General features: G+C 43.5%; 3 protein-coding genes across 4 annotated transcripts in view; all 3 read right to left on the bottom strand.

Moving 5' to 3' along the window:
- NSUN4 (NOP2/Sun RNA methyltransferase 4) overlaps positions 1–8863 on the bottom strand; it is a 34789-nt gene extending 25926 nt beyond the window's left edge. For both annotated transcript variants that reach the window (XM_060021562.1, XM_060021554.1), the window contains exons 1-3: positions 8762–8863; positions 4570–4913; positions 153–307 (exon numbers count right to left, since the gene is read on the bottom strand). In XM_060021562.1, the coding sequence (XP_059877545.1) occupies positions 153–307; positions 4570–4913; positions 8762–8854 (592 nt within the window). In that variant the 5' untranslated portion in view covers positions 8855–8863. The remainder of the gene's footprint in view (positions 1–152; positions 308–4569; positions 4914–8761) is intronic.
- LOC132425295 (sperm head and tail associated protein-like) lies at positions 5603–8334 on the bottom strand. Its single transcript, XM_060011619.1, has 3 exons — positions 8274–8334; positions 6025–7761; positions 5603–5628 (listed from the first exon to the last, which is right to left on the bottom strand). Exons 1-3 carry the CDS (start codon positions 8332–8334, stop codon positions 5603–5605), a joined length of 1824 nt encoding a protein of 607 aa, XP_059867602.1.
- Positions 8864–19258: 10395 nt separating the features above from the next.
- UQCRH (ubiquinol-cytochrome c reductase hinge protein) lies at positions 19259–25954 on the bottom strand. The gene is made up of 4 exons (XM_060021535.1): positions 25796–25954; positions 22558–22584; positions 21659–21817; positions 19259–19480 (listed from the first exon to the last, which is right to left on the bottom strand). Exons 1-4 carry the CDS (start codon positions 25847–25849, stop codon positions 19448–19450), a joined length of 273 nt encoding a protein of 90 aa, XP_059877518.1. The 5' UTR covers positions 25850–25954; the 3' UTR covers positions 19259–19447.
- Between the last annotated feature and the right edge of the window lie 175 nt (positions 25955–26129).

Here is a 26129-nt window from a genome sequence, read left to right as displayed (position 1 = left end):
GAAAATCATTGCAAACAGAAAAAACACACCAGCTTAGCAAGCAAGCACTATTCTACCTGTGACCCAGACCAGAAAGCCCATCATATTTAGTGTGCCCTTGACTGGGTGAGGTCGGGAGCCCTCCCTGCCAAGACACCAGCCCTCTGACTTACGGCAACAGCCAGTCTGAAGCAATGCTAGTGTCTTTCCCCCAGGGGCGGCACACAGGTCAAGCACAGTGTCACCAGGCTGCAGGCCGAGGGCCAGGACAGGCAGCAAGGAGGCAGCATCCATCAGGTAGTAATCCATGACACCCAGGCTGCCAAGCCTAGAAGAGAGGAGACCACCTTAGAGTCAAATTCCAAGTCAGGAGACCCACTGGAAGTCAAGGTCACAAGTCCATGCCCTCAGGGGCTACTGAGCTCTACTCAGCAAAAACTAATTTCTCAGACCCACACTCAGTTGTGTACTTACTCACTCATTCATCTACATAGCAGCCAGAGCAGCCTTTTAAAACACAGATCAACTCACTCTATTTCAGCCACACCAGCCATCTTGCTACTCCTTAATTAAGCCATGCATACTCCTGTCTCAGGCTTTTGTAGTTGTTGTGCTTTTTGCCTACAACACTCTCCCTCCAAATAACCCTCATTTGCTTCCTCACTTCTTTCAGGTCCTCCTCAAAAGTTACCTCATCAAAGAGGCACTGGCATACCCTGACTACTCCAACTAAAAATAGCAGTCCCCTACTCCCATCTATCTATCTTGCATTCTTTTTCTTTAAAGTATTTATTATTCACTTTATATGTATAGGTTTGTGTGTATTTTACCCCTTCTCTCTCTCCCTATTAGAATGAAGGTAGGGACTTTGTCTTGCTTTGTTCATTATAACATCCCCAACACCTGAAACAGTGAATGGCATGTAGTAGGAACTCAGTTTTATTAGGTTACATATTGAGATACAAAGTGCTTTGTGGGTTCAGGAAAGAGTGCCATCCACTGTGCCTGTCAGAGTCAGAGTTACCTGAGTTAGATCTGATGAAGGAATGGGCCTTCATTCGGTTAAAAAAAAAAAAAGGGAAGAGGAGCATTCCAAGCAGAATAAAAAAGAAAAAGCAAAGGCACAGATGCATGCAAACTCATAACTTCTTTCAGACACAGTGAGAAATCCGGTGTGTTAGAAATACAAGGTACATTAGATTGAAGTTGGAAAGCAGATAGAGGCCAAGGTGGTAAAAGGTCTTAAACCCTATGCTAAGGAGTTTGGACTATAACCTGTAGGCAGTTACCAAAAGTTTTTAAAGAAAATGACATGGGGGCTTCCCTGGTGGCGCAGTGGTTGAGAGTCCGCCTGCCGATGCAGGGGACACGGGTTTGTGCCCCGGTCCGGGAAGATCCCACATGCCGCGGAACGGCTGGGCCCGTGAGCCATGGCCGCTGAGCCTGCGCGTCCAGAGCCTGTGCTCTGCAACGGGAGAGGCCACAACAGTGAGAGGCCCGCGTACCGCAAAAAAAAAAAAAAAAAAAAAAAGAAAATGACATGATTGGCTAGTTAGAGTTTTAGAAAGCTAGGTGGGCTACAAAGAACAAATTAGAAACAGAGACACCAGTGGGAAAGCTGTTACAAGAGTCCAAATGAGAGCTAATAAGGCATGGAGAGAGGCAGCACCCATGTGGGTAGAGAGAGAGGGACAACAGACAGGTTGTTGTCACAGAAGGCCTTCTCACTCCCAACCCACTTGTCATAAGGGCAACTGTGGTGCAGCCATTCAGCCTGAGACACGGTTCAGCGCGGACAGCCTTTGGCGACAGCCTCAAGGAGGCAGAAACTTGGTCCTTGCTGACCTGACAGGAAGGCTCTGGAAGAAAGATGTGACAAGATATAAGACAGAGCACCACTGAGAATCAGCTATAAGACCTACAATCCCCAGTCTCGAGGTCATAACACCTCTGGCATTCACAAATGGGCTCAGGCCATGATAGGATATTTTCAAAGTCAAATCACACTTTGTGCCGCAACTACTGAGCCTGCACACCACAACTACTGAAGCCTGCGCGCCTAGAGCCTGTGCTCTGCGACAAGAGAAGCCACCGCAATAAGCCTGCGCACCACAAAGAAGAGTAGCCCCTGCTCACCGCAACTAGAGAAAGCCTGCACGCAGCAACAAAGACCCAACACAGCCAAAAATAAATAAATAAAAAATAAATAAACTTTAAAAAAAAAAAAAGCAGCACAACAATTTCTCAATTTCAGGAGGTTCCTGGACTCCCTAAATACATCCTTGAACTCCCAAGAGATTAAGATCCCCTTGATTTACAGGGAGCCCATCAAGACGAGAAGGAAAAAAAACTCAAACATAGAGGGCTGCTTCCCCCACTACTCTCAGGATGTCCTCAGGCAACTTAGGAAACCACATGGGTCTTACTCCATTGATCTGCCTAAAGCCAGTGCCTCCAAATTGGTCTCTAATCCTGCTCCCATCTATGCCCTCCTCACAGTGACTAAAATGATCTTCCTGAAGCACAACCTTGATAGGAATAACATCGATATTGCAGGTACTATACTAGGTGTTTAATATGCATCATTTCCTTTAATCCTCACCACAACCCTGTGAGGCAGGAGAACCCAGATTATAGAGCCTGACTGCCTGGATCTCAAATCCAGCCCAGTTGCTCATCAGTTGTATGACCTTCTGCAAATTACTCAACTTCCTGTGCCTCAGTTTCCTCATCTGTAATAAGAGTACCTATCAGATAGGATTAGTGTAAGAATTAAAGGAAGTAATAGAAGACAAGTACTTAGAACAGTAGCTGGCACAGTGAGCTATACTGTCAGCTATTACTACCATTACTTTCCAGATTATTTTCCTGATAAGGAAACCAAGGCTCAGTTATCCAATGCCACACGTCTAATAAGTGGTGAAGACAGGATCCAAACCTAGGTTTTCTTAACCACTGTACATTATTACCTTTCCTCTATTCAGAAACCGTCTTCAGTGGTTCTCTAGAACAGATGAACGTATTGCAATTACAGCAATATGAATTAAAAGGCACATGTCTGAAGCTGCCCAGCCCTGGTAATTCCAGCCATTTATAAGCAACCCTGGACCACCAGGAAAATCCCCTTCCCCCAACCTGAAAGCTCGTGACATTCAAGATTCCCACACATGGCCCCCATGTACTTTTCCAACCTCATCTCTTACTTCTCTTAAGCATGCAGTCTTCCCTCAAACCAGCAGCTAAGACAATTGCAAAAGCCTCCTAATTTACAACTCCATTTCTTGCCCCTCTCCAATCTATTTTCCACACAGCAGCCAGAATGATATTTTAAAAATTCAGATCTGATCATGTTATTCCCCAGCTTAAAACCTTTCATGGCTGGGGCTTCCCTGGATGCCCAGTGATTAAGACTCTGAGCTTCCACTGCAGGGAGCACAGATTCGACCCCTGGTCAGGAAACTAATATCCTGCATGCCACACGGTGTGACCAAAAACAAACAAAAAACCACCAACAACAAAACAAACAAACCAACCTTTCATGGCTCCCTCTTCCTTTTAGAGAAAAAGTCCATGATCCCATAAGGCCTGTAAAACCTTCAAAATCTGTCTCTAGCCCTCTTCTGTAGCCTCACATCACTCTCCCATCCCCACTTCCAAGCCACCAGCTTTAATTCCTACTCGGCTTTCAGGTCTTAGCTTAAATTTCACTTCCTCAGCATTAGATCTCCTAACTGTAAGACTTCATAGCATCTTGTACTTTTTTCTGTAGCACTTATCACAACCATAAATAGTTTTTTAAAAGTTATCTCCCTCACTAGGCCGCAAGCTCCATGAGGACTTGTGCGCTTAAGAGTGCCTAGCATTTGGCAGACAATAAATATTTGTTGAATGAATGAATCAGTCCTTCAAAGATCAATTCCCACATCCTACAGCTAACACTGAGCTCTCCTTTTCTCAATTTAGCATTTTATTACAGTCTTTTTTCATTCAACTTCATATACATCTGAGCATTGGATAAGATGACTGGAAGGACTCCTTTTTTTTTACCCCAGTCTGGTCTGGTACTAACTTTGTGTCCCTAAGCAAGCCCTATTTCCTAGGCAAGTCCCACCTCTTATTTGGTATCATGAGGTTACTTGTCCTACTCACTATGATGGGGGCAAGTGAGAAAGCAGTTGTAAATAACACACATTTTAACTGGAGAGGGTGCTCATGTAAAAAGGTTTTTTGTTTTTTTTCTTACTTAGGCGGTAGAAGTGGGGCACTTAAGCAGGTTCAAAGTGCAGGTTCTGAGGTCAGACTGCCTAGGTCTAAATACTAGCTTCACCACTTACTATCTAAGGGACCTAAAGCAAATAAGTACCTTAACTTCTCTGCACCTCAGTTTCCTCAAATGTAAAGAAAAACAATAATATTACCCACCTCAGAGGGCTGTTGACAGAACAAAAGGAGATAATGCCCAGCATGTATAAGTACTCAGTAAATATTAGCAATATTAAGATCCCTATTAAACAGGACAGGAGCAGTGCCTCTTCCTGTCTACTTCCAACAGACACTCAGAACAGCCCTAGCCACAGCTCCAGATCCTACCTGGCAGGAGGGAAACGGCTGACATCCCCTCTGGCGAAAGTGAAGCACCGAAGGTTTGGACTGCAGGCCCAGGAGGCAGGGGGTGGAGCTGCAGTTTGGCCATTCTCAGGTTCTGGTTCCCCGTGGAAGATAGCTTCATTCACGAAGTCCCTTGCACTCAGCTGCTCCAGCTCAGCACTCACACGATCCCAGGCAGCAAAGTTATTGACCAGTGCACCATACTTCTGCTCTGAGAGGAGACTGACCCGGATCGATGGCCAAAGATCCCCAAATTGCACACTGTAGGTCATGTCAAAATTCTGCAGAGCCAGTCGAGTGGCAGGAAATTTGGGCTCTGTGGCAGCCTAAAAGAATGAGAACAGGCCTATTGGTCTTCCAGTCTTGCCTCTATCCCCTTACTGCCTGACCCCACCAGTAGTACCTCAGAGCGCTGGGGCAAACGTGGATCCAGCTAGTGCCCACTCCTCTTTGCACCCTGTCTTTGCATCCTGCCTCTGCCTGCCAAAGAAGTGTGTGAGAGACAAGCAGTGGGGAACCAGCCTTTCTATCTCAGCGTTGTGAAAGTAAGCTATAGCTCTCACAATAGCATGTGGGGGTCACCAATAAAGAGGATACTCCTTTGAGGCCTTGGAGGGGACTCTTGAGAAGAGTCTACAGCAGGTTGGTAGAAACTATGTAGGCCCTGGGTGAAGCATCAAGCTTAAAAATAGAAGATGTTTTCTTTCTCAACAGTCCTTCCATTTTCTAAAGCACGTTCATGTCTCCTAGTTTAGGTGAGCACCACAAGAGATGGCGCAGTGGGATACAAAAAATATCAACCTTCTACATTTGGTGGAGAGATGAGGGTAACTTACCTAAGGTCATGCAGTGACTGACACCACAATGCTCAGAATCACAGGGCTGGGGGTCATTTTGGGAAAGTCCCCAGACTCCAGGAAGGTGGGATGAGGAGAGCTCACAGAAACCTTGAGGCGTGAACAAAAGTGGGGACTTACAGGATGACTGCTATGAGGGTAGCAGAGAGGGGCATGAGTCAGGCTTGAAGAGCACAGAAGTAGACTGAAAGGGAAAAAAGGCCTCAGCTGAGGAGTCCACAAGTTGGTCCTGGTTGCCACAGCTGGGCTGCTTGCTATGGCTGGCAGCCCTGTTACTGTCTATGAATTTTGCTTTAGCCTGGATTTTTGGATTTTTGGTCAGAACTCTTTCTCTGCTCTCATTTCTTGTTATGGTGGGGACTCTTGCTTCGGCTCCGACTTCTGTTACGGAGGGCACTCTTGATCGGGCCCTGACTTTTGCTATGTTGGGTACTTTCGCTCTGGCTCTGACTTTCAAAAAGTTGAGGACTCCCACTCTGTTCCTGATTTATGCTTTGATGGGTACCATGGCTCCCATTCAGACTTCTACTAAGATGGAAACTCTTTCTTTGACTCCAATTTGTGCTAGGGCTATGGGTACTCTCACTCTGGCTCCAACTTGTGCTTTGGAGGGTGCTCTGGCTGTCACTACTCTGGCATTCACTAACAACAACAGTCGAACTACAGTTGGCATTAGTGCTACAGCTGGAATTCTTGGATGAAGACAAAGGACAGCTGTAGGGGATCTGGGGAGACTCCTTGCGGCAGTCTCGAGAAACCACAGAGTAGACATGGAGGCCACAGGGCATAGTATCAAGATGGCCCCAGGCTCGGGGGGCAATCGGTAAATTTGGGGGGTCAAGGGGTGTTCTCAAAGGGATAAAAGAATAGATATGCATAGAACAAGGAGGCACCACAGTCTGGCGATGAGGTTGGGGTGGGCCCCTGGGAGTGCTATAGGTGCCACAGCAGGGCACCACGGGCTGGTTATGAGACTGAAGGGGACCTGTGGATTGATTGAGGGAACCAAAGAGTAGGCAGGGATTGCGGCAGGTGGGGGAAACCACAGAATACACATGGGTACTGCAGAGGGGTCCAATGGGGGGTCCTCGGGGGCTGGTCTGAGCATAACTATTGGGTAAGACAGGATCACAAGGAAGGCGAAGGGGAAGGGAAGTGGGGATAACTGTTTTGAGGGTTCTAGGGACCACAGTAGGTGTGGTAGTCCCTTGGGGAAGTTCTTTGGGGCAGGAATTTGAGCAAGTTGTGATGGATGTCACCATACAAGAAGGACCGGAGAGACCAGAAGGGCAGGAGGGAGGTGGAGGAGAGGTGCTGGCCTTAGGCGACATGGGCCGGTCAGGAGGAGTGTGCTGGGTGACCAGGAAGTGACATCTGTGAGGAGCACATGGCTGTTTTAACTCTGAGGATTTGGGAGACTTAGCTTGGGGGCAAACTGGGATAGGGAGAGGGGGTTCCTTATAGCCTCTGCAGTGGGGTGCCTGGAGTGGAGACATAAACTGGTTGCCTGGAGGTGAAGGAAAGAAGGCAGAACAAGGACAGTGGGAGGACAGAGGAAGAGGTGGTTCCTGGGGACAGGGTGGACCAGAAATTGTAGTGCCTGAGGTTATGCAGACATAAGAGCTCCCACCAGTCTCCCAAGAGTAAATGGACTCAAAGCAAGGCTTCCTGGAAACCTGGGACTGGGGCGAGCAAGGAGAGCCAGTACTCCCAGGGGGTAGGCGGATGGCACAGTAAGGGCTCCCAGCGGCAGGTATGCTGGCATCTGGGGGAAGATGGGAATAGTGATAAGAGCCCTCCTGAGGTGAGCTGGGACAAGATGTGCCTGCCTGAGAAGAAAGTGGGGAGCCACAGTAATTTTTCCCAGGAGGGGGGTCAAGCTGTGGTTTAGGTTCACAAGCGTCTGGATGCTTAACGTGGCCATGGTAAAAGCTGCCAGTGGGTGGGGAAGATGTTGGGGAAAGAGGAGGATAATTATAACTCCTCCCTGAGGACCAGGAAGAGAGCAGAGTAGAGGTCATGGGCCCAGTTTCCAAAACCCTGTGAGAAAGGGGTGGGGAAATTATAGGTCTAGTTTCCATGGGCCAGTGAGCATGAGGAGGTGAAATTATGAGGCCAGTTCCCAGGGGCCTATAAGTAAGAGGAGGTGAAATTATGGGGCAAGTTCCCTGGGTCCCAGCAGCGATGGAAGGTGAAATCATGGGGCCAGTTTCCAAAGGCACATGAGTGAGGGGAGGGGAGGTCACCGGGTTGGTCACTGGGGCTGAATGGTATCCACCACAGTAACAGCGATAAGTGTGTTGGTCAAAGTAAGGGCCTTGGGGACAGGGACATGGTGTTCTCAGGGGACTGATCCAGCTGCAATAAGGGCTCCACAGACGGGCAAGGGGTGACCCCACAAGGCGGAACCGGTCAACACAAGGACTTGGGGGGGACGAACCCGAGAGGATAGGCTCCTGGCGGTAGGGCCTTCCTAGGAGTGGAGAACAGGGTTCAAAAGAACATCTTCCTGGGCGCAGGGGAGTCTGTGGGGGTGGGGAGAGGGGAGGTGGGGGTGGGGAAGGAATCGCTTGGGGTAGGGCGGGGGGCTGGCCAGTTATGGAAGAAATTCCAGGGCTACAAGTGAGGCCAGAGAAAGGATCTCTGGATAAGTGGGGAGAGCCCATGGGGTGAGAGGAGTCGCTGCACCTTTTGCCTGGGCTTGGGGGAAAGGCCGGGAGGGTGGCTACTGTAACTTCCTGGGCGCCAGAGGCGGCTCGAGGCTGAGAAAGGGGTTGAATCCTTTCCCGGAGGGCAGCGGAAGGAGAGAAGGGGAAGTCGCTATGTCACCTTCCTGGGGTGAGAGAGGCTGGGCTGGAAGGTTTAGGAGGAAAGGAGTATAAGAGGTCATGCGGTGGGGGCGGGGGGGGAGGGGAGAGGGAGGAAGAGAAAGGGGGAAGGGGAGGGAGGAAGGGAAGTGGAAGGGTTAGTGGGGGCCCAAGGGAAGGTAACCAAGAGCCGGGAAACAAGAGGCGAGACAGAACTGAAAGAATGAGGACGGAGGTGATGGCGTAACATAGAGGGGCGGAGTCTGGAGTCTGCAGACTTAAGAGGAAAAGCCGAAGACTTGTGACGAAATAAAAGGGCGGACAGAGGCGATGACGTTACAGATGTGAGAGGGAGGGGCCTAGTCACGCCCCCTGAGGGGCGGGGGAAAGGAGGCCCAAGGCGTTCCAGGGGCGCTGGACTAGCGAGCCTAACTGAGGGCGCGGGAAGTGGGAGGGCTGGAGAAGTTTCCCGAGGGATGGTGGCGAGACACTGCTGTCACGGGACCTTACCCATTTCTTCTTATGTCGTTGTCTCCGCGGGACTATCATGAAGTCCGCACGCTTCAGCATGTCCCGCACACCTCTCCCTACCAGCGCAGCCATGTCTGCGTGCGCCGCCGGGTAGTTCCGACCGGAACCGCAAAGGGAGACGCGCAGGTTCCGGAGAGTTGGTGCGCTCCAGTGCGGACGAAAAGGGGAGAGAGTTAACGGCTCTTTCCTGGGGCTCTGCCCACCGATACGTCGCAGATGCAAACCCAGCCCAGCGTAGGGATCTTTTGAGGGTCTGGAAAAGAAGAATTTGTCGCAGAGAGTGGTGGCTCCGTTTGGATGCTTGTACAGACTCTGTAAAGTCCCGTAACCCAGTTAGGGGATCAGGGAGGACTGGTAGCTGACAGTTGAGTACTGAAGGAGTTAGGGAGGCAAAATGGAGCGAGAAGAGCCTTTTAGGCAGAAGTACAGAGAGACATCCTGAGGTAGAGAAAAACGAGGCTAGACTTCTAGGCAGAGGCGGTTTTATAGTGAAGATAATTAAGCTTAAGTTTCAGGACCTGTCATTTGCACTGCCCTTTTCAAGGCTCGTACCTAATTTTTGTATTATTTTTCTTAAAGAGGGTCTCCCAAATTTTTTAAGCTTCCACAGAACTTGACTCCACCACAGGAGCCAGTGGAAAGGAGGGTCATTATCAGATAATTGTTTTTAAAAATGAACATCTGATAGCCAGCGATCGGAGTAGGTGGGAGTAGGGCAGGGAGATCAGATGAGAGAAGACCATGGTCTGGATTAGTGTGGTGGCAGTGAAGATGGAGAGAAGAAGATGGATTCCCCTTATAGTTCAGAGAAAGAAGTACAGGACTTGTTGACTGACTGACCCTATCTACACTAGTATATACTACACCACCAGTCAATAGCTGTCCTCTTACTCTGCTTTTATTCTTCTGACTTATTATCACCTGATATGTATTTATTTTCTTATAGTGTGCTAAATAATAATTTTCAAAAGGTTAAAAACATTACTTATAAAAATATAAAATGAACACATGCCAAAGATTTTATTCATCATAATAAACTGCTTATCCATTATTATCCTAAATAATGAGGGAACCAGTGAGATGGTAAGACTTGTTCAAATGAGAATTTGAGTTTCAGAGATTTAGATTATCAGCCAAAGGAATGCTGAAATGAATTTGCTAATAGTTGCAAAAACATTAATATCCTATTAAGCAATAAACTATAATGTTGGGGATTATCTTTTACCAGAGAGAATTAAATTCCATCTCTACTGGACAAAAATTCATTTGCATTTCTATGGATAGGAATTATTTGCATTGCTCTCAGACAAGGTTTGCATTGCCATCAGTTTTCTACAAGTTAACCTCTACCCCTATAAAGTTGTAAGATAGCCTAGTAAATGTAAAGTCAATCAAAGGTATACCCCAGCACTACAATAAAAGATCACCCAGTAATCCTCTTCTGCCCATTTACAAGTTCTGGACAATTTTTCTGGATTTGTCTCCCCTCACTAGCATGTAATATTTAAAGAGCAAGGATTTTGTTTGATTCATTGTTGAATTATCATCACCTAGAACTGTATATGATACATTGTTGGCTCTCAATAAATATTTATTGAATGAGGGAGTGAAAAATGAGAAAGTGGGGATGTGAATGTAAATTTCTTTGAGAAGTTTGTTACAGGGACCTAGCAGTTGTAAGGTGGAGGGAGGTACATGTATAGAGAAAGGCCTTTTTTTAAAAAAAGCTCAGCGTTTCCCTGGTTGGCACAGTGGCTAAGAATCCACCTGCCAATGCAGGAGACAGGGGTTCAAGCCCTGGTCGGGGAAGATCCCACATGCCACGGAGCAACTAAGCCCGTGCGCCACAACTACTGAAGCCCGTGCACCACAGCTACTCAATCCACTTGCCTAGAGCCCGTGCTCCGCAACAAGAGAAGCCACCACAATAAGAAGCCTGCGCACTGCAACAAAGAGTAGCCCCTGCTCACCACAACTAAAGCCCGCGCACAGCAACAAAGACCCAATGCAGCCAAAAATAAATAAATGAAATAAATCTATAAAAAAACAAAAATAAAAAGCTCATTGTAATAACCTATATGGGAAAAGAATCTGAAAAAGAATGGATATATGTATAACTAAGTCACTTTGCCGTACACCTGAAACTAACATTGTAAATCAACTCTAATATAAAATAAAAATTAAATTAAAAAAAAAGCCATTTAGGGTTTCCCTGGTGGCGCAGTGGTTGAGAGTGCGCCTGCCAATGCAGGGGACACGGATTCGTGCCCCGGTCCGGGAAGACCCCACATGCCGCGGAGCGGCTGGGCCCATGAGCCATGGCCATTGAGCCTGCGCGTCCGGAGCCCGTGCTCCGCAACGGGAGAGGCCACAACAGTGAGAGGCCTGCGTACCGCAAAAAAAAAAAAAAAAAAAAAAAAGACATTAAAATCCAGATAAGGATCCAATGAAGAAAGATTCAATATACTAGAGAGGAGGTATCCCAGACACACCTGTTTTCAAAGGCTTACACCAAACATGGAGTGTCAGAACCACAGCCACAATCTCCCTGGGAAGGGGCCCTTCCCACTCCAAACCTCAGTTTACCCATATAGAAATTGGAGGAACAAGGGAGAGAGGGTTGGACTACATCAGTGATTCTCAAATGTTTTGGTCTTGGGACCTCTTTAAAATCTTAAAAATTACTGAGAATTATTGAGATGTTTATTTTGTCTATCAATATTTACCAGCTTAGAAATTAAAACAGAAATTTTTAAAAATATTTATTCATTAAAAAAAATAATAAGCCCATTACATGCTAACATAAATATCTTTATGAAAAATAATTGTATTTCCCTAAAAGAAATTTAGTCAGAAGAGTGGCATTGTTTTACAAATCTCTTGCAAATTCATGTCTGGCTTAATAAAACTAGATTCTCAGATATTCTTCTTCAATGTGTTGTAATATGTTGTTCTAGTTGAAGTATATGTAGAAAATCCAGCCTCACACAGATATGTAGTTAGAAAAGAGAGGGGTATTTTTATAGCCTTTATAGGTAACTGAGTATTCTTTGATACTACATCAAAATTTGTCAAGTGATAGTTTCCTTCAAGGTTAGTGGCAGTGTAGAATCTGAAACCATATCAAAGAACTTTTCATAGTCTGTTACATTAAGATCTGTTGGTCTATCATGCATAATTTTGTCAGATCTTACAGTGGTTATTTGGAAATTGTTGGTTCACTGAGTTATGCAGATCTTCCTTTTTTTTTTTTTCTGGCTGCGTTGGGTCTTCGTTGCTGCATGTGGGCTTTCTCTAGTTGCAGCAAGCAGGGGCTACTCTTCGTTGTGGCTTCTCATTGCGGTGGCTTCTCTTGTTGCAGAGCACCAGCTCTAGGCGAGCGGGTTTCAGTAGTTATGGTGCACAAGCTTTGTTGTTCAGCAGCAAGTGGGATCTTCCCAGACCAGGGATCGAACCCATGTCCCCTGTATTGGCGGGCGGATTCTCAATCACTGCGCCACAAGGGAAGTCCCGGATCTTCCAAATGTTTTCACATTCATTATACAATATATATTTTTAAAAAATCACATTTGTTAATATCACTACTGATCTCATCAGAAAAGTCTTTAAATGTTAGGCAGCTTTTAAACTCACAGTGGCGCATACAAGTTTTTCAAAATCCTAATATTTCATTGAAAACGCAGATTTTATCTTTGGCAACAAATACTGTCAATTGTTTTCCTCGAAGTGGCAGGCTTACTTTGTTAACTTTTCAGGAAAATGCTAGCATATTAAAATACAATTGATTTTTGTCAACAGATCTTGTATCTTGAAACCTTGTTAAATGCAATTTTGTTTTGGTAACTTTCTTTGAAACCTTTTCAGATTTTCTGTGCACAAAGTCGTGTCTTTTATGAGGTCACTTTTACTTCTTTTTTCAAATCTGTATACCTTTTTTTTCCTTTGTCTTACTCCACTGGTTACGACTTACAGTACACTGTTGAACACAAGTGGGAGTAGTAGACAAGACATCTTACCTTGCTTCCATTCTTAGGGGGAACACATTCAGTATTTCACCATTATACATGATGTTAGCTGTAGTGGTTTCTATTTGTTTGTTTTAATATTTATTTGGCTGTGCCAGGTCTTAGCACATGCAGCAGGATGTGCAGGATCCTGCAGGATCTTTTTTTTTTATTTTAATTTTTGGCTGCATTGGGTCTTTGTTTCTGCACACAGGCTTTCTCTAGTTGCGGAGAGCAAGCAGGGGCTACTCTTCGTTGCGGTGTGCAGGCTTCTCATTGCGGTGACTTCTCTTGTTGCGGGGCACGGGCTCTAGACATGCAGGCTTCTGTAGTTGTGGCACTCGAGCTCAGTAGTTGTGGCTTGTGGGCTCTAGAGCACAGGCTCAGTAGTTGTGGTGCACAGGCTTAGTTGCTCCGCGGCATGTGGGATCCTCCTGGACCAGGCCTCAAACACATGTCCCCTGCATTGGCAGGCGGATTCTTAACCACTGTGCCACCAGGGAAGTCCCTGTAATACATATTTTCTGTTTAAGATTTTCATCACTGGTTTTCAAAAAGTTGAAAATAAGTGACTTGTTGTGGTTTCTTTTGTGTTTATTCAGGTTGGGGTCTGTTGAGCTTCTGGGAACTGTGGATTTATAATTTTCATCAAATTCGGAAAATTTTAATCATTACTGCTTCAAATATTTGTTCTCTTCCCTCCACTAACCCCCTCCCTCTCTTTCTCTCTTTCCTGGGCCATTTGATATTGTCCCTCAGCTTACTTTTCCTTTGGTCATTTAGTTTTATTATTATTATTATTATTTATTTATTTATTTTTATTTTTGGCTGTGTTGGGTCTTCGTTGCTGTGTGCAGGCTTTCTCTAGTTGCAGCGAATGGGGGCTACTCTTGGTTGCAGTGCGCAGGCTTCTCATTGTGGTGGCTTCTCTTGTTGCGGAGCACGGGCTCTAGGTGTGTGGCCTTCAGTAGTTGTGGCATGTGGGCTCAGTAGTTGTGGCTCGAGGGCTCTAGAGCGCAGGCTCAGTACTTGTGGCACACGGGCTTAATTGCTCCACGGCATGTGGGATCTTCCCGGGCCAGGGCTCGAACCTGTGTCCCTTGCATTGGCAGGCGGATTCTTAACCACTGCACCACCAGGGAAATCCCTGTTCATTTATTTTTAATGTTTTTTTCTCCTGTTCTTCAGTTTTTATAGTTTCTGTTCTGTTTTATAGTTTCTGTTCTGTCTTCAAGAACATTCCAGTACACTAATTTTTTCTTCTTTATCAGTGACTAATCTTTTGTTAATCTTGTCCAATGAATTTTTTATTTCAGATACTGTATTTTTAAGCTTTAGAAATTCTATTTGATTCATTTTTATATTTTCTACTTCTCATTATGTTGATTGCCATTAAATCCTTGAGCATATTTGTCATAGCAATTTCAACGTCCTCGTCTACTATTTTATCATCTCTGTCGTTCTGGGTCTGTTTACTTACTTTTTTTATTTTTCATTGAAGTATAATTGATTTACAATGTTGTGTTAGTTTCAGGTGTATAGCACTATGAGTCATATATATATTTATATATATATATATATATATACACACACACACACAAATATATATATATTCTTTTTCAGATTCTTTTCCCTTATAGGTTATTACAAAATACTGAGTATAGTTCCCTGTGCTATACAGTACGTCCTTGTTGGTTATCTATTTTATATATAGTGGTGTGTACATGTTAATCCCAAACTCCTAATTTATCCCTCCCCCTCTTTGGTAACCGCTCCCCTTTGGTAACCATAAGTTTGTTTTCTATGTTTGTGGGTCTATTTCTGTTTCGTAAATAAGTTCATTTGTATCTTTTTTTTTTTTTTAGATTTCACATATAAGCGACATCACATGATATTTGTCTTTGTCTGTCTTACTTCATTTAGTATGATAATCTCTAGGTCTATCCATGTTGCTGCAAATGGCATTATTTCATTCTTTTTTGTGGCTGAGTAATATTCTATTGTATATATATATATATACCACATTTTCTTTATCCATTCACTTGTCCGTGGACATTTAGGTTACTTCCATGTCTTGGCTATTGTAAATATTGCTGCAGTGAACACTGAGGTGCATGTATCTTTTTGAATTATAGTTTCCGGGACTTCCCTGGTGGCACAGTGGTTAAGAATCCGCCTGCCAATGCAGGGCACACAGGTTCTAGCCCTGGTCTGGGAAGATCCCACGTGCCGCGGAGCAACTAAGCCCATGCGCCACGACTACTGAGCCCACGTGCCACAACTACTGAAGCCCATGCACCTAGAGCCCGTGCTCCACAAGAGAAGCCCTGCTCGCCACAAGTAGAGAAAGCCTGCATGCAGCAACAAAGACCCAATGCAGCCAGAAATAAAATATAAATGAATTATAGTTTTCTCCAGCTATATGCCCAGGAGTCTGTTTATTGACTATTTTTTTCCTGGTCACATTTACCTGCTTCTTTGCATGTCAAGCAGTTTTTTTTACTGAGTGCTTGGTATTGTGAAATTAACATTGTTAAAGGCTGGATTTTGTTGTCTTCTTTAAAATGTCTTGGAGTTTGTTCTGACAGGCAGTCAGGGTTTTGTTTGTTTGTTTGTTTGTGAATCAGTTTGATCCTTTTAAGGTTCCTTTTTTTAAGATTAGTTATAGCCTATCTTGAGTAGCCTCTCTCTATGGCTAGTTTTAGCCCTACTGCTGAGGTGCAAGTTCAACAGGAATTCTAGCTGGTCAAACTCAAACATCTCGGGGACTTCCCTGTGGCACAGTGGTTAGGAGTCTGTCTGCCAATGCAGGGGTCACAGGTTCGATCCCTGGTCTGGAAGGATCCCACATGCCGCAGGGCAACTAAGCCCACAAACCACAACTGCTGAGCCCGCCAGCCACAACTACTGAAGCCCGCGCGCCTCGAGCCCGTGGTCCGGAACAAGAGAAGCCACCACAATGAGAAGCCCGCCCACCACAACAAAGAGTAGCCCCCGCTCCCCACAACTAGAGAAAGCCCATGTGCAGCAAGGAAAACGCAACGCAGCCAAAAATAAATAGAATTACAAAAAAAAAAAAAACCCAAAAAAAACACCTCAAACATCTCCTAACCCTCTGCTTACAGCTTTGGGAATTATTCAGTTTACAGCTACCCAGTAGTCCTTTGCCTGGCTACATGGAGTTTCATTCTATTCATTTGCAGTTTAGTATTCAGCAACAGACTTAAGCATCCTCTAAGGAGAATTCAGAGCTTTCTCTGGTAATTCCCTCCTCTTTATGATAAAACTAGCCAACACTTTGCTAAATATTCGCTAAAATCTGAGTAATGAGTTTAGGGCTGTTCACTGTAAAATTTCAGCTTTGCTGTATGTTTGAAAATTTAATAGATGTTTGAAAATGATCAGATTACATACAACAAATATAATAGCACCATGTATATAGGTATTTGTGAGGATTATACATCACTGTGAAATGGGTTCTAAGTCAGAAATGGCTGGAAAATGCTGGCCATCCCTGTAGTTAGGACAATAGGTTGAAAGAGCTTCTAGTTAAAGTGGCCCTTTGCCCCATTTTTACAAACATAATCCTTCAGATTCTCAGACGTTCCACTGCCATGTTTGTCTATGAAGCCTCAGTCTTGCAGGCTATATTGAATATCAGTATGCTGATTACTTCTGAAGCACAAGGCTCTCACTTCTGGCATGGCTCACTTTCTGTGTATGACTGTTTACATATAGGTCTTTCTCATGTGCAACCAGAGATTGCAAACTAGTGAGCCAAAGCCAGCCCATAGATGTGTTTTATTTGGCCTAATGCTTTCAAAAAGTTGGTTGTCCACATTTAAAAATTGGGAGATTTCACATAAAACAATTGATCTGGCAACAGTGGCTGTGCATTTCCACATAGCAACAGTTGACTGCAGTGAAAAGGCAATTTTCCGATGTCTGCTGGGACTGCTTCCCTCAGTTATCACTCAGGTAGTTGTTTGCAACTCCTAGTCCTCAGCTGTCTAATATGATAACCACTAGCCACACAAGACTACTGAATATAAATTAATTCAAATTTAATTATAATTAAAATTTAAAACTCAGTACCTCAGTCTCATTAGCCACATTAGCATATTGGACAATACAGAATAGAACTTTGCCATCATTGCACACTGTTCTATTGGAGAGTGCTGACCTAGCCTGTCTCCCCAGTTGGAACAGGCAACATTTTTCCTATCCCTTGGGCAACATACCTTATTAGTAATACTTCGGAGCCTCATCACTATTTACTGTTTTTATGGGGAAATATGCCATGTCCTAACACTAGACATAAGCTTATGGATGGCTCACAGCACTAGCTGTTGCTTTAAGTCTGAAACTGGCCTCTGTTCTACACATTTGGAACTTATTGTGGTTTATTTTTAATAATTTCAAACTTTAACATTGATACAGCATTGACATCTTTCAGACTCCATTTAAGTTTTAACCAATTGTCTCAATAATCCTTAACAACAAAAGGATCCAGTTTAGAATCACATGTTGCATGTCTTGTCTCCTATCTGAAATGGTTCTGCAGTCTTTCCTCGACTGTCACACCCTTGACACAAGTTAAGGATTATTTTATACAGTGAACAATTTTATAGAATGTCCCTCAATTTGATTTATCTGGTTGGATTCATCTAATCTATTTCTCGCAGAAATCCCAATGATACTGTGTTCTTCCTATATTATTTGTCCCATTATTGGTGATCCCAGCTTTCATCTAAGCTGTCTGCGTGTCTTCTACAGTGTACTTTCTTCTTTTGTAATTAATATGTATCCCCTTCTCACCAAACTTTCAGTTGATTCATTTATTAGTATGGCTCATGGATCTGTTTTATTCAGTGAGTTATAATCCAGTACTTTCATTATATATTTTGATGCTCAAATCGTCCCAGATTTGGCTATACTCTTGATATGTCCCTATCATTCTTTGAGCACTTCCTTCTTTCTGGAACAAATGTTCAGGCTCATCTTATACTTTCCCCATCCCAGCCCTGGAATCACCCATTTCTCCAACAAGCCCTGGTTCCTTTTACTGGAGAATGAAGCCCTTTGTGGGCCAAGGTAGGGAATGTATATATTCCCTACATATACAAATTGGCATCTGTATTTACTAAAATTGAAACCTGTATTTATTTAGTTCATACAAATAACACTGCAGGCTTCATTCTGGTTTTATCCTTTTCAATATTTGTAACTCCATTCTCTGCTAGCTCTCATTATCTTCAATATATTTACTTATTGGATCAATTCCCCGTGTATGTATGTAACAAATCTTCCATTGTCGGCACCGCCTAGCCAGGCGCTCTTTTCTCACCCTGCTTTGACTCAACTACCCCTCTCCCCTCCCCCTTAAAAAAAATTTTTTTTTTAAATATATTTATTTATTTTGGCTGCGTTCAGTCTTCATTGCTGTGCGCAGGCTTTCTCTAGTTGTGGCGAGCGGGGGCTACTCTTCGTTGCGGTGTGTGGGCTTCTCATTGCCGTGGCTTCTCTTGTTGCGGAGCACAGGCTCTAGGCACACGGGCTTCAGTAGCTGTGGCACACAGGCCTAGAGCACAGGCTCAGTAGTTGTGGCACACGGGCTTAGCTGCTCCACGGCACGTGGGATCTTCCTGGACCAGGGCTCGAACCTGTGTCCCCTGCATTGGCAGGTGGATTCTTAACCACTGTGCGGAAGCCCCCCAAAAAAATATTTTTAAAGAAAAGCAATCTTGGGGATTTCCCTGGTGGTCCAGTGGTTAAGACTCTGTGCTCCCAATGCAGGGGGCGCAGGTTCAATCCCTGGTACAGGACCAAAGATCCCACATGCCTCATGGTGCAGCCAAAAAATGAAATGAAATGAACCATCTACAGATTTCAAATAATAAAAAAGAAAAAGGGGAAGGGGAAGGGGAAGGGGAAGGGGAAGGGGAAGGGGAAGGGGAAGGGGAAGGGGAGGAAGAAGGAAGAAAAGCAAACTTGTTGGACACTGAGACCAAAAACTGTCAAAAGACACTTTTGAGATAAAAGAAACATTCATATGAACTGAGTATTTAATGATATTAAGCAATTACTGTTAAAGTGTGATAATGGCATCAAGGTTAAATTTTTATAAGTCCTTATCACTGAGAGATATACTTGCTAGGTAATGGGTACATGGGGGTTAATTATTATTCTGTCTATTCTTATGCTTGAAAATTTTAAATTAAAAAAAAAGGACAGAGGGCTTCCCTGGTGGTGCAGTGGTTGAGAGTCCGCCTGCTGATGCAGGGGACATGGGTTTGTGCCCTGGTCCGGGAAGATCCCACATGCCGCGGAGCGGCTGGGCCTGTGAGCCATGGCCGCTGAGCCTGCGCGTCCGGAGCCTGTGCTCCACAATGGGAGAGGCCACAACAGTGAGAGGCCCGCATAACGCAAAAAAAAAAAAAAAAAAAAAAAAAAAAAAGGACAGAAGGCAAGATTGCTGATCACTGGACTTTATTAAGATGGAATCATTGATAATTACACAGAAGCTACCTGCCTAAGCCAAAAATCCTTGAGGTTCACATGAACTTAGTTACACAAATAAGAAACAAATGGCATGTTCAAAACCATAAGGAAATATACCGAAGCCCGGGTGATGAAGGCTGAGGTGAACGAATCTGCACATTTACTTCAAGCTGTTAAAGAGTTTGTGGGCCACCTGGATGGAAAGAAAAGGATGTCATCAACTCGTATCTCTAATGTCATGAGTTACAAGGGCCTTCATAACCTCGAACAGTACTGCCTCTCCTCCCACCACTTGCCTTCTGACACCCCCACACCCTTCGTGAGCCCTAGTGAACTCCCTTCAATTACCTGACTCCTAGCTCCCTTCTAACCAGAACTCTCTTTCTCACTTTTTTATCTTTTAATTTTCCTTCAAAATCTAAACTTACATGTTATTTCCTGCAAGCTGTCTCTTAACAAGCTCCTGTCCCTCCTGTCTTCCCCACAGAAACTTATGCCTCCCATATCACAGCGCTTATTAATTCAACAAATATTTATAAAACATCTACTATATGCCAGATACTGTTCTAGGTGCTGAGTGAGTCACAACGGTAAACAAGACAATATCTCTGTCTCCTCTGGAACTTAGAGAACAATGAGAAAGATAATATATATATACTTTGATAGTGATAAATGCTATGAGGAAAATAAAATAGGGGCAGGGGGAGGGAATAGCAACTTTAAATAGAAGGGTCAGTAAAGGCTATCCTGAGGTTACACCCAAGAGATTTACCAGTTTACTAACCGTTCTACTTCTGTCTCTGCTGGCTTATAACTCAGTGTAGAATGGGACTATGCTTGTCTCATTCCCAGATCTTAACCTAGTGTTGCCTCATAAAAGTATTATAATAATATAACATTTACCATTTTAGCCATTTTAAACTATCCATTTCTGTGGCATTAAGTAATTCACATTGTCCTGCAACCATCAACTTCCAGAACTTTTTCATTTTTCCCAACTGAAACTCCGTACCCATTAAATAATAATTCCCATTTCCCCCTCCCTCCAACCCCTGGCAACTACTATTCAATTTTCTGTCTCAATCAATCTGACTACTCTAGATGCCTCATATAAATGGAATGATATTTGTTCTTTTGTGTTTGGTTTATTTCACTTAGCATGTTTTCAAGGTTCACCCATGTTATAGCATGTGTCGTTTCCTTCCATTTTAAGGCTCAATAGTATTCCATTATATGTGTATACCACATTTTGTTTATCCATCCCACCAATGGACACTTGGGTTGCACCCACCTTTTGGCTATTGTGAATGCTATGAATATGAACATGTATGCACAAATATCTATTCAAGTCCCTGAAAAGAGTCTCAATTCTTTTGGGTGTAAACCAAGAAGTGGAATTGCTGGATCATATGGTACTATGTTTAATTTTTTGAGTAAAGTACTTATTTCTTTTTATTGCCAAATAATATTCCTTTATATGGATAAATCACATTTTATATATCCATTTATCAGTTGTTTTGTTTCCAATTGTGGCTATTACAAATAATGCTTCTATGAATATCTGTATATAAGTTTGTGTAGAGATGTTTTCATTTCTCTTGGGTATGTAACTACAAGTGGAATTGCCGGGTCATATGTTAACTCTACGTTTAACCTTCTGAAGAACTGCCAGACTTTTCCATAGGGCTGTACCAATTTACATTCCCATAAGCAGTGTATAGGAGGTTTCCAGTTTTTCCACATCACCAACACATTTTTCTTCATGATATGGAGAATTGTATATAAATGTTCCCTCTTTCCACTAAAATCATGTTGAAAAAAAAGTTGTATGAATAATTATATATAACTAGTGGGGAGTTTATTGATTTATTGACCCCCTTCACCCATTTCTCCCTATCTTTTTGATTATAGCCATCCTTGAGGTATGAAGTGGTATCTCATTGTGGTTTTGATTTGCATTTCCCTAAGAGCGTTAAGCATCTTTTCATATGCTTATTAGCCACCCAATCAGTTTTAACATAAACAATCATATTGAACTTTGCCTACCCTGTAATTTATGAAAATACCTTACTGTTATATGTAAGGGAGTCAAACACAAGTTTACTTAAAAAAGCAAAACAAAACAACTTTTGTACCAACTATTATGTACAAGACACACTGGAGGATATAAATTATTTTAAAGAGTAGACTTTCGTACTTAAAAACACAAAATCCAGTTTCCCCACTGTTTAGCAATGTAAATTAGAACATCACTTCTCTTCTCTGAGCCTCAGTTTCAGCACTGTCCTGTCTCTAGGATGAAAAGGTGGTCAGCACCAAGTCTTCCCTGGCCACTATAAGCTTTCCCCTTCCTGACCTTAGGCTGACTTACACAGTGGTCCCTTGCATGCAAGAAGTCTAAGAGCTCCTCTGTGCAATCCTCTGTCTGTGACCTGGAGGATACACGCTCATCACAGAGCTCTAGCTGCTCCCGAGCCTTTACACATTTCTCCAGCTGCTCGCATTGCTCTCTCACTGTTGTTAGGGGATCCTGAATGAGAAACATACACACACACAGAAAACCAAAATGGGGGTTTTAGGAAACCCACAAACCATAAGCTTTGATTAATACAACCACCAAACCAAGGTGCTGCCTCTGAATTACCGTGCAGAAGGCCAGCTGGCAGAGCCACACTGCCGCCAGAAATGGCAGAATGGGGTCTCCCATTCAATTCTGATGCTAAGTAGTAGGGGAAAGTTTCACATTCCTGCCTTCCAGGGTTGCCAGTACGCACTGAAAGCCTCAGTCCTATCTGAAAAACAAGGTGGTAAAGGAAACCTGGCCAAACTTGAAGTAGATCTATAGGAGGCCTTACTTGTTAACACAGCATTTTGGGATATGTAATGTCTGTGAATTTCAATTCCCTTCGTCTGACAACCAGGCCTATGCACCCCAGCTGCCCAGCTAGAAGGGTAATGTTACATGGAGAAGGACAATCTAAGAAAGGTTCCTTCTAGAATTTTTATTAAACCACAGATAGCATATGATTGAGTACCAGGCCTTCAAGATGCTACTCTGCTCCCTGATACCATGACTGGAGAAGCCTCAAACCCAGAGAAGACTCAGCTTCCCAGGCCCACACGCCCCCCAAACACTGTACAGGAGGTATTAAAGGATTTTTCCACTCCCATTCTCTCTAAGGTGTCAAGACTCCTTAAATTGCCCTTAGAGTTTCATGAAACTCAAACTTTCTTTTACTGAGAAGGTTCCAAACCTGAGACAGCTCTTACCACTAATTCCTCCTCTTCCTCTTCTTCCTACAAAACGAAAACAAAATTAATGTCAGCAGCAATTTTATAATACATATATTCCCAATCATATTGATGTTGTAATCACTGAGGATAGACATTATTAATCTTTTTACATTTTCTGTATTTTATGATGATTTGATGTTTTAGGAGACGTGCTAATCCTGGAGACAGCCCCTCCCAGGACTGGCTAATTTCTAGAGTTAGCAAACAACTTGCCTGGGGGCACACATTTCCTAGCAAACCAACCAATCCAAAACCCTTCTCAACAACCACCTTTCTCTAACTCTCCTACACTAAACCAATTATTGCCCCTGCACTAATCACATCAGGGCTAAGTGTCAAACAAACAGGGACCAGCCCAAAGTCCACCACGAAATTATCCACTCTTAAACTTGCTAGAGCACACCTATCCTGCCTCACTCATTCCATTTTCCTTCTGCTCCTGATTGATCCAAGCACTTCCCCATGTGGCCCTGGGTGGTATGGCCTACCCCCTTCTCTTGGGAACTATAAGTAATAAACTCTTCTTTCAAAAACAGTTGTCTCATCTTAGTTATGCTTTGAAGAAGGGTGATAAATATTCTAGACAGGGCCACTTCAACTTTTTACCAATTATACAATTTAAATTATTTTTTAATAAATTATAAAGTAGTTTAAATTAAAAAAAAAAAGTTGTCTCCATGCTTGTAACCTTATCCTACCTGATTAAAACAAGTCCTGGGTATATTTCAACAAGGACACACAATTTCACATTCATCAGCAACAAACTTAAGTGTGCACAACATTCTAATATTTATAAGCACTTTCATATCTGTAATGATTTGATTAATCACAACAGTCCCTTAAGGGGCTCCCAGTTTAGGAAAAACAAACACTAATTAAACATTTTCTGATATAGGTTCAAGCTGTCATATTAAAACTGCCATATCAATTTTAATGTATAGATTTTACAAATACTATGCTATATGTAATACCTAACTGTATCTGTAGTGTATATGTAATATATTTATGCTAATTAAATGTTTTAATTTTTTCTGGAAAAAAAAAAGATTCAGGCTGTCAGATGTTCATATGGAATCTGCATAACTTAAGTATTTTATTCTAAATTCTGGTAGGTCCCAGTATTACCAGAAATAGCTAAATTTAATCCTCACACCCCAAACCAAGTTAGGAAGAAAGCTAACATTTTTTTTTCCTAGGCTCTGAACTTGAATTGGGAACATGAAAATAGCCAGACCTAAACTCTACTTTAGCCAGAGCTTAACTAAAGATAGTTTCAGTCACTGCTTTTTGGCTTGCTGAGCTCCCAGGACACTAAGTAGATTAACAACATAAGTGCACCAAAGGTCTACACAACTCCATTCACAAGCTTGAAAACATCAAGCCCTACCTGTTACTCCTGATTCAGGTGCACAACCTTCCAAGAGGAGCAGTGTAAAAAAAATTCCCCTTGGGAGCAACAGCATAGGCCTGAATCTGTGGCTTAGCATAGTCTGATCAGTAACTCAACCTGCCAAAAGTAAGGCATTTGCGTGACTGTGCATGCATGTGTCCACATTTGGGGGAAGGGAAAGAAAAGGTATACATACAGAAAAAAAGAACTAGCTCAGAGATCCTTCACTGTGTTTACAAAATTCCAATACAATCTGCCCCATTCTCTACCATGACCTTCAGTGAAGGGACCAAAGCTCATGAAAGCTGGGAGTGAGGGGTAGGGCAGGTTCAACTGTAACCCAGGCTATTTATTCTTACAATTAGCAAAGGTGTCTTCTAAACATGAAGATGTTACTTAGGAGGTAAAATTCTAGTTTTCCATTAAACAAGGTTTCTTAACCTTACTCTTTAAAAAAATTCATTCTGAATGAAGTTTTTCCAGAAAACTGAAACCACATTCTGCGTGAGTTAGAAACTGGAAATTAGCATCCTAGAAGCAAGACCTTTATATCCTTTCCCTATTAGCAATGCTACTACACTGATCATTTTATGTCTTTGATAATTTTCTGACAAAAGTATCATGGCATGTTTTGGGAAAACAAATCCAAATACAAGTCTGAATATAGACTACTTCATGTAAAACTTCATGTCAATGAGAAAAACCAAGGTCACACTACATAAAAAGATTCAATCTCCAAGAGGAACAGGTTCTTCATAACAAACTTCAGTTTTCTTATTATAAAATTGACTACTTGTTTGCTTTCTTTTCCCTCATCTACTGCTGTGGTGAGCCCTACTTAACTTTCTGGTATACTTCCAGCTGAACTTCTTGAGGCTGGCTCCACTTCTTTCTGGTCCTCTTTCTCATAATAAGACTAGAAAAAATTATGGGATAAACTAGTTTCCAACTATTCTGAACCCACAGCTGTCGGGAAGTGACCAGAAAACAAAGAAAAGACAGGAAATATGATGGGAAACAAAAAACTAGCTGGCTTCTGTAAAACTGTGTAACACTGTGACTAAGTCTCGGCTCTGGAACCATGCTGCTTGGGTTCAATTCCTGGCTCCAATATTTACTAGCTGTGTGTCCTCAGACAAGATATTTAACCTCTCTATGCTTGTTTCCTCATCCGTAAAATGGCAACATTAAGAGTACCTAATTCTTACCTCACAGGACTATTGTGTGGCTTAAATGATTTAGTACATACAAAGCACTTGGAATCGTTAAGCAGCCAATAAATTATTATTACATTGGCATTCTCAGTCAGGGAAAGAGCTCCCTCTTTTATCACAGAATTATACCGCACATCCCCACACTGTCCCCAAAGACACCTCCCCCTCCCTCCACCCAAAGAAAAAGAAAACACGTTTTCACAGAAACTAGCGTTAAGGCCAGCTGCCCGGAACCTCCACAGAAGATATGGCAGGATTCCCGACCCGAGCTGAGGCGAGGGCTGGGTTGGTCCGCTTGCTCCCAAACCCGACAAACTAGGGGCTCTGAACACCTGACTGACTAAAAACACAGGCACTGCTTTTACAAAAGTTTAGTCCACACAGCATTTTCGTTCTCGTTAAACCTTCACCACATTCATAGAATGGGCAAGCCAAGGCCCAGAGAAAACCTAGTCATCTACTTGCCCAAGGTCACTCGACGAACTCCTGGGAAGGGTTGGGGGAACCAGCTCTCCCGACCCTGCAAACCCTACGGGGGAAACGTTTTTTGGCGGGCTAGGTCCTGAGCCTCAGGGCTACGAAGAGGGTCGAGTTGCTCGCCCGGTCTTACCTCATTGGGATCTCCGGACCCGGTCAGCATCCCTTGCTCTTCCTCCAGCACCATGTCCGACTGTTGTTGTGGATTCAACACGAGCAGCAACAGCGGCACCTATTCCACTTCAGGAGCAAGAAGGACTTGTAAGGGTCACTCAGCGGATATCCGGCGATCTGGCCGGAAGTGCGGCAGACTAGTCGTGGTCGCGAACACACGCTCCGATTGGCATGTACTACTGCTCAGAGGCAGGGAATGGGGGTAGCTGGTATTTGCACCAGAGGAGGATTTGCTAAGGAATTATCCCCTTAGTCATGCCAGACCAAAACATATTGACCCTTGGAATTTACTT

The sequence above is a fragment of the Delphinus delphis genome, chromosome 1 (genome assembly GCF_949987515.2).
Source record: "Delphinus delphis chromosome 1, mDelDel1.2, whole genome shotgun sequence".
Lineage (NCBI taxonomy): Eukaryota > Metazoa > Chordata > Mammalia > Artiodactyla > Delphinidae > Delphinus > Delphinus delphis.
This window is presented reverse-complemented; position numbering and strand designations above follow the sequence as displayed.

What these genes read in the sequence shown, in the direction of transcription:
- LOC132425295 (XM_060011619.1), bottom strand. Translation starts at nt 8,334, where the DNA reads ATGACCTCTTATACTCCTTTCCTCCTAAACCTTCCAGCCCAGCCTCTC. An exon ending in GCCTCTCTCACCCCAGGAAG is followed by an intron (nt 7,762 to 8,273) that starts GTGACATAGCGA and finishes CCTGTCCCCAAG; the next exon opens with GCCCTTACTTTGACCAACAC. An exon ending in AAGTTGGAGCCAGAGTGAGA is followed by an intron (nt 5,629 to 6,024) that starts GTACCCATAGCC and finishes TTTCCCTTTCAG; the next exon opens with TCTACTTCTGTGCTCTTCAA.
- UQCRH (XM_060021535.1), bottom strand. Translation starts at nt 25,849, where the DNA reads ATGGTGCTGGAGGAAGAGCAAGGGATGCTGACCGGGTCCGGAGATCCC. An exon ending in GGTCCGGAGATCCCAATGAG is followed by an intron (nt 22,585 to 25,795) that starts GTAAGACCGGGC and finishes TTCGTTTTGTAG; the next exon opens with GAAGAAGAGGAAGAGGAGGA. An exon ending in AGGAAGAGGAGGAATTAGTG is followed by an intron (nt 21,818 to 22,557) that starts GTAAGAGCTGTC and finishes TTTCTCATTCAG; the next exon opens with GATCCCCTAACAACAGTGAG.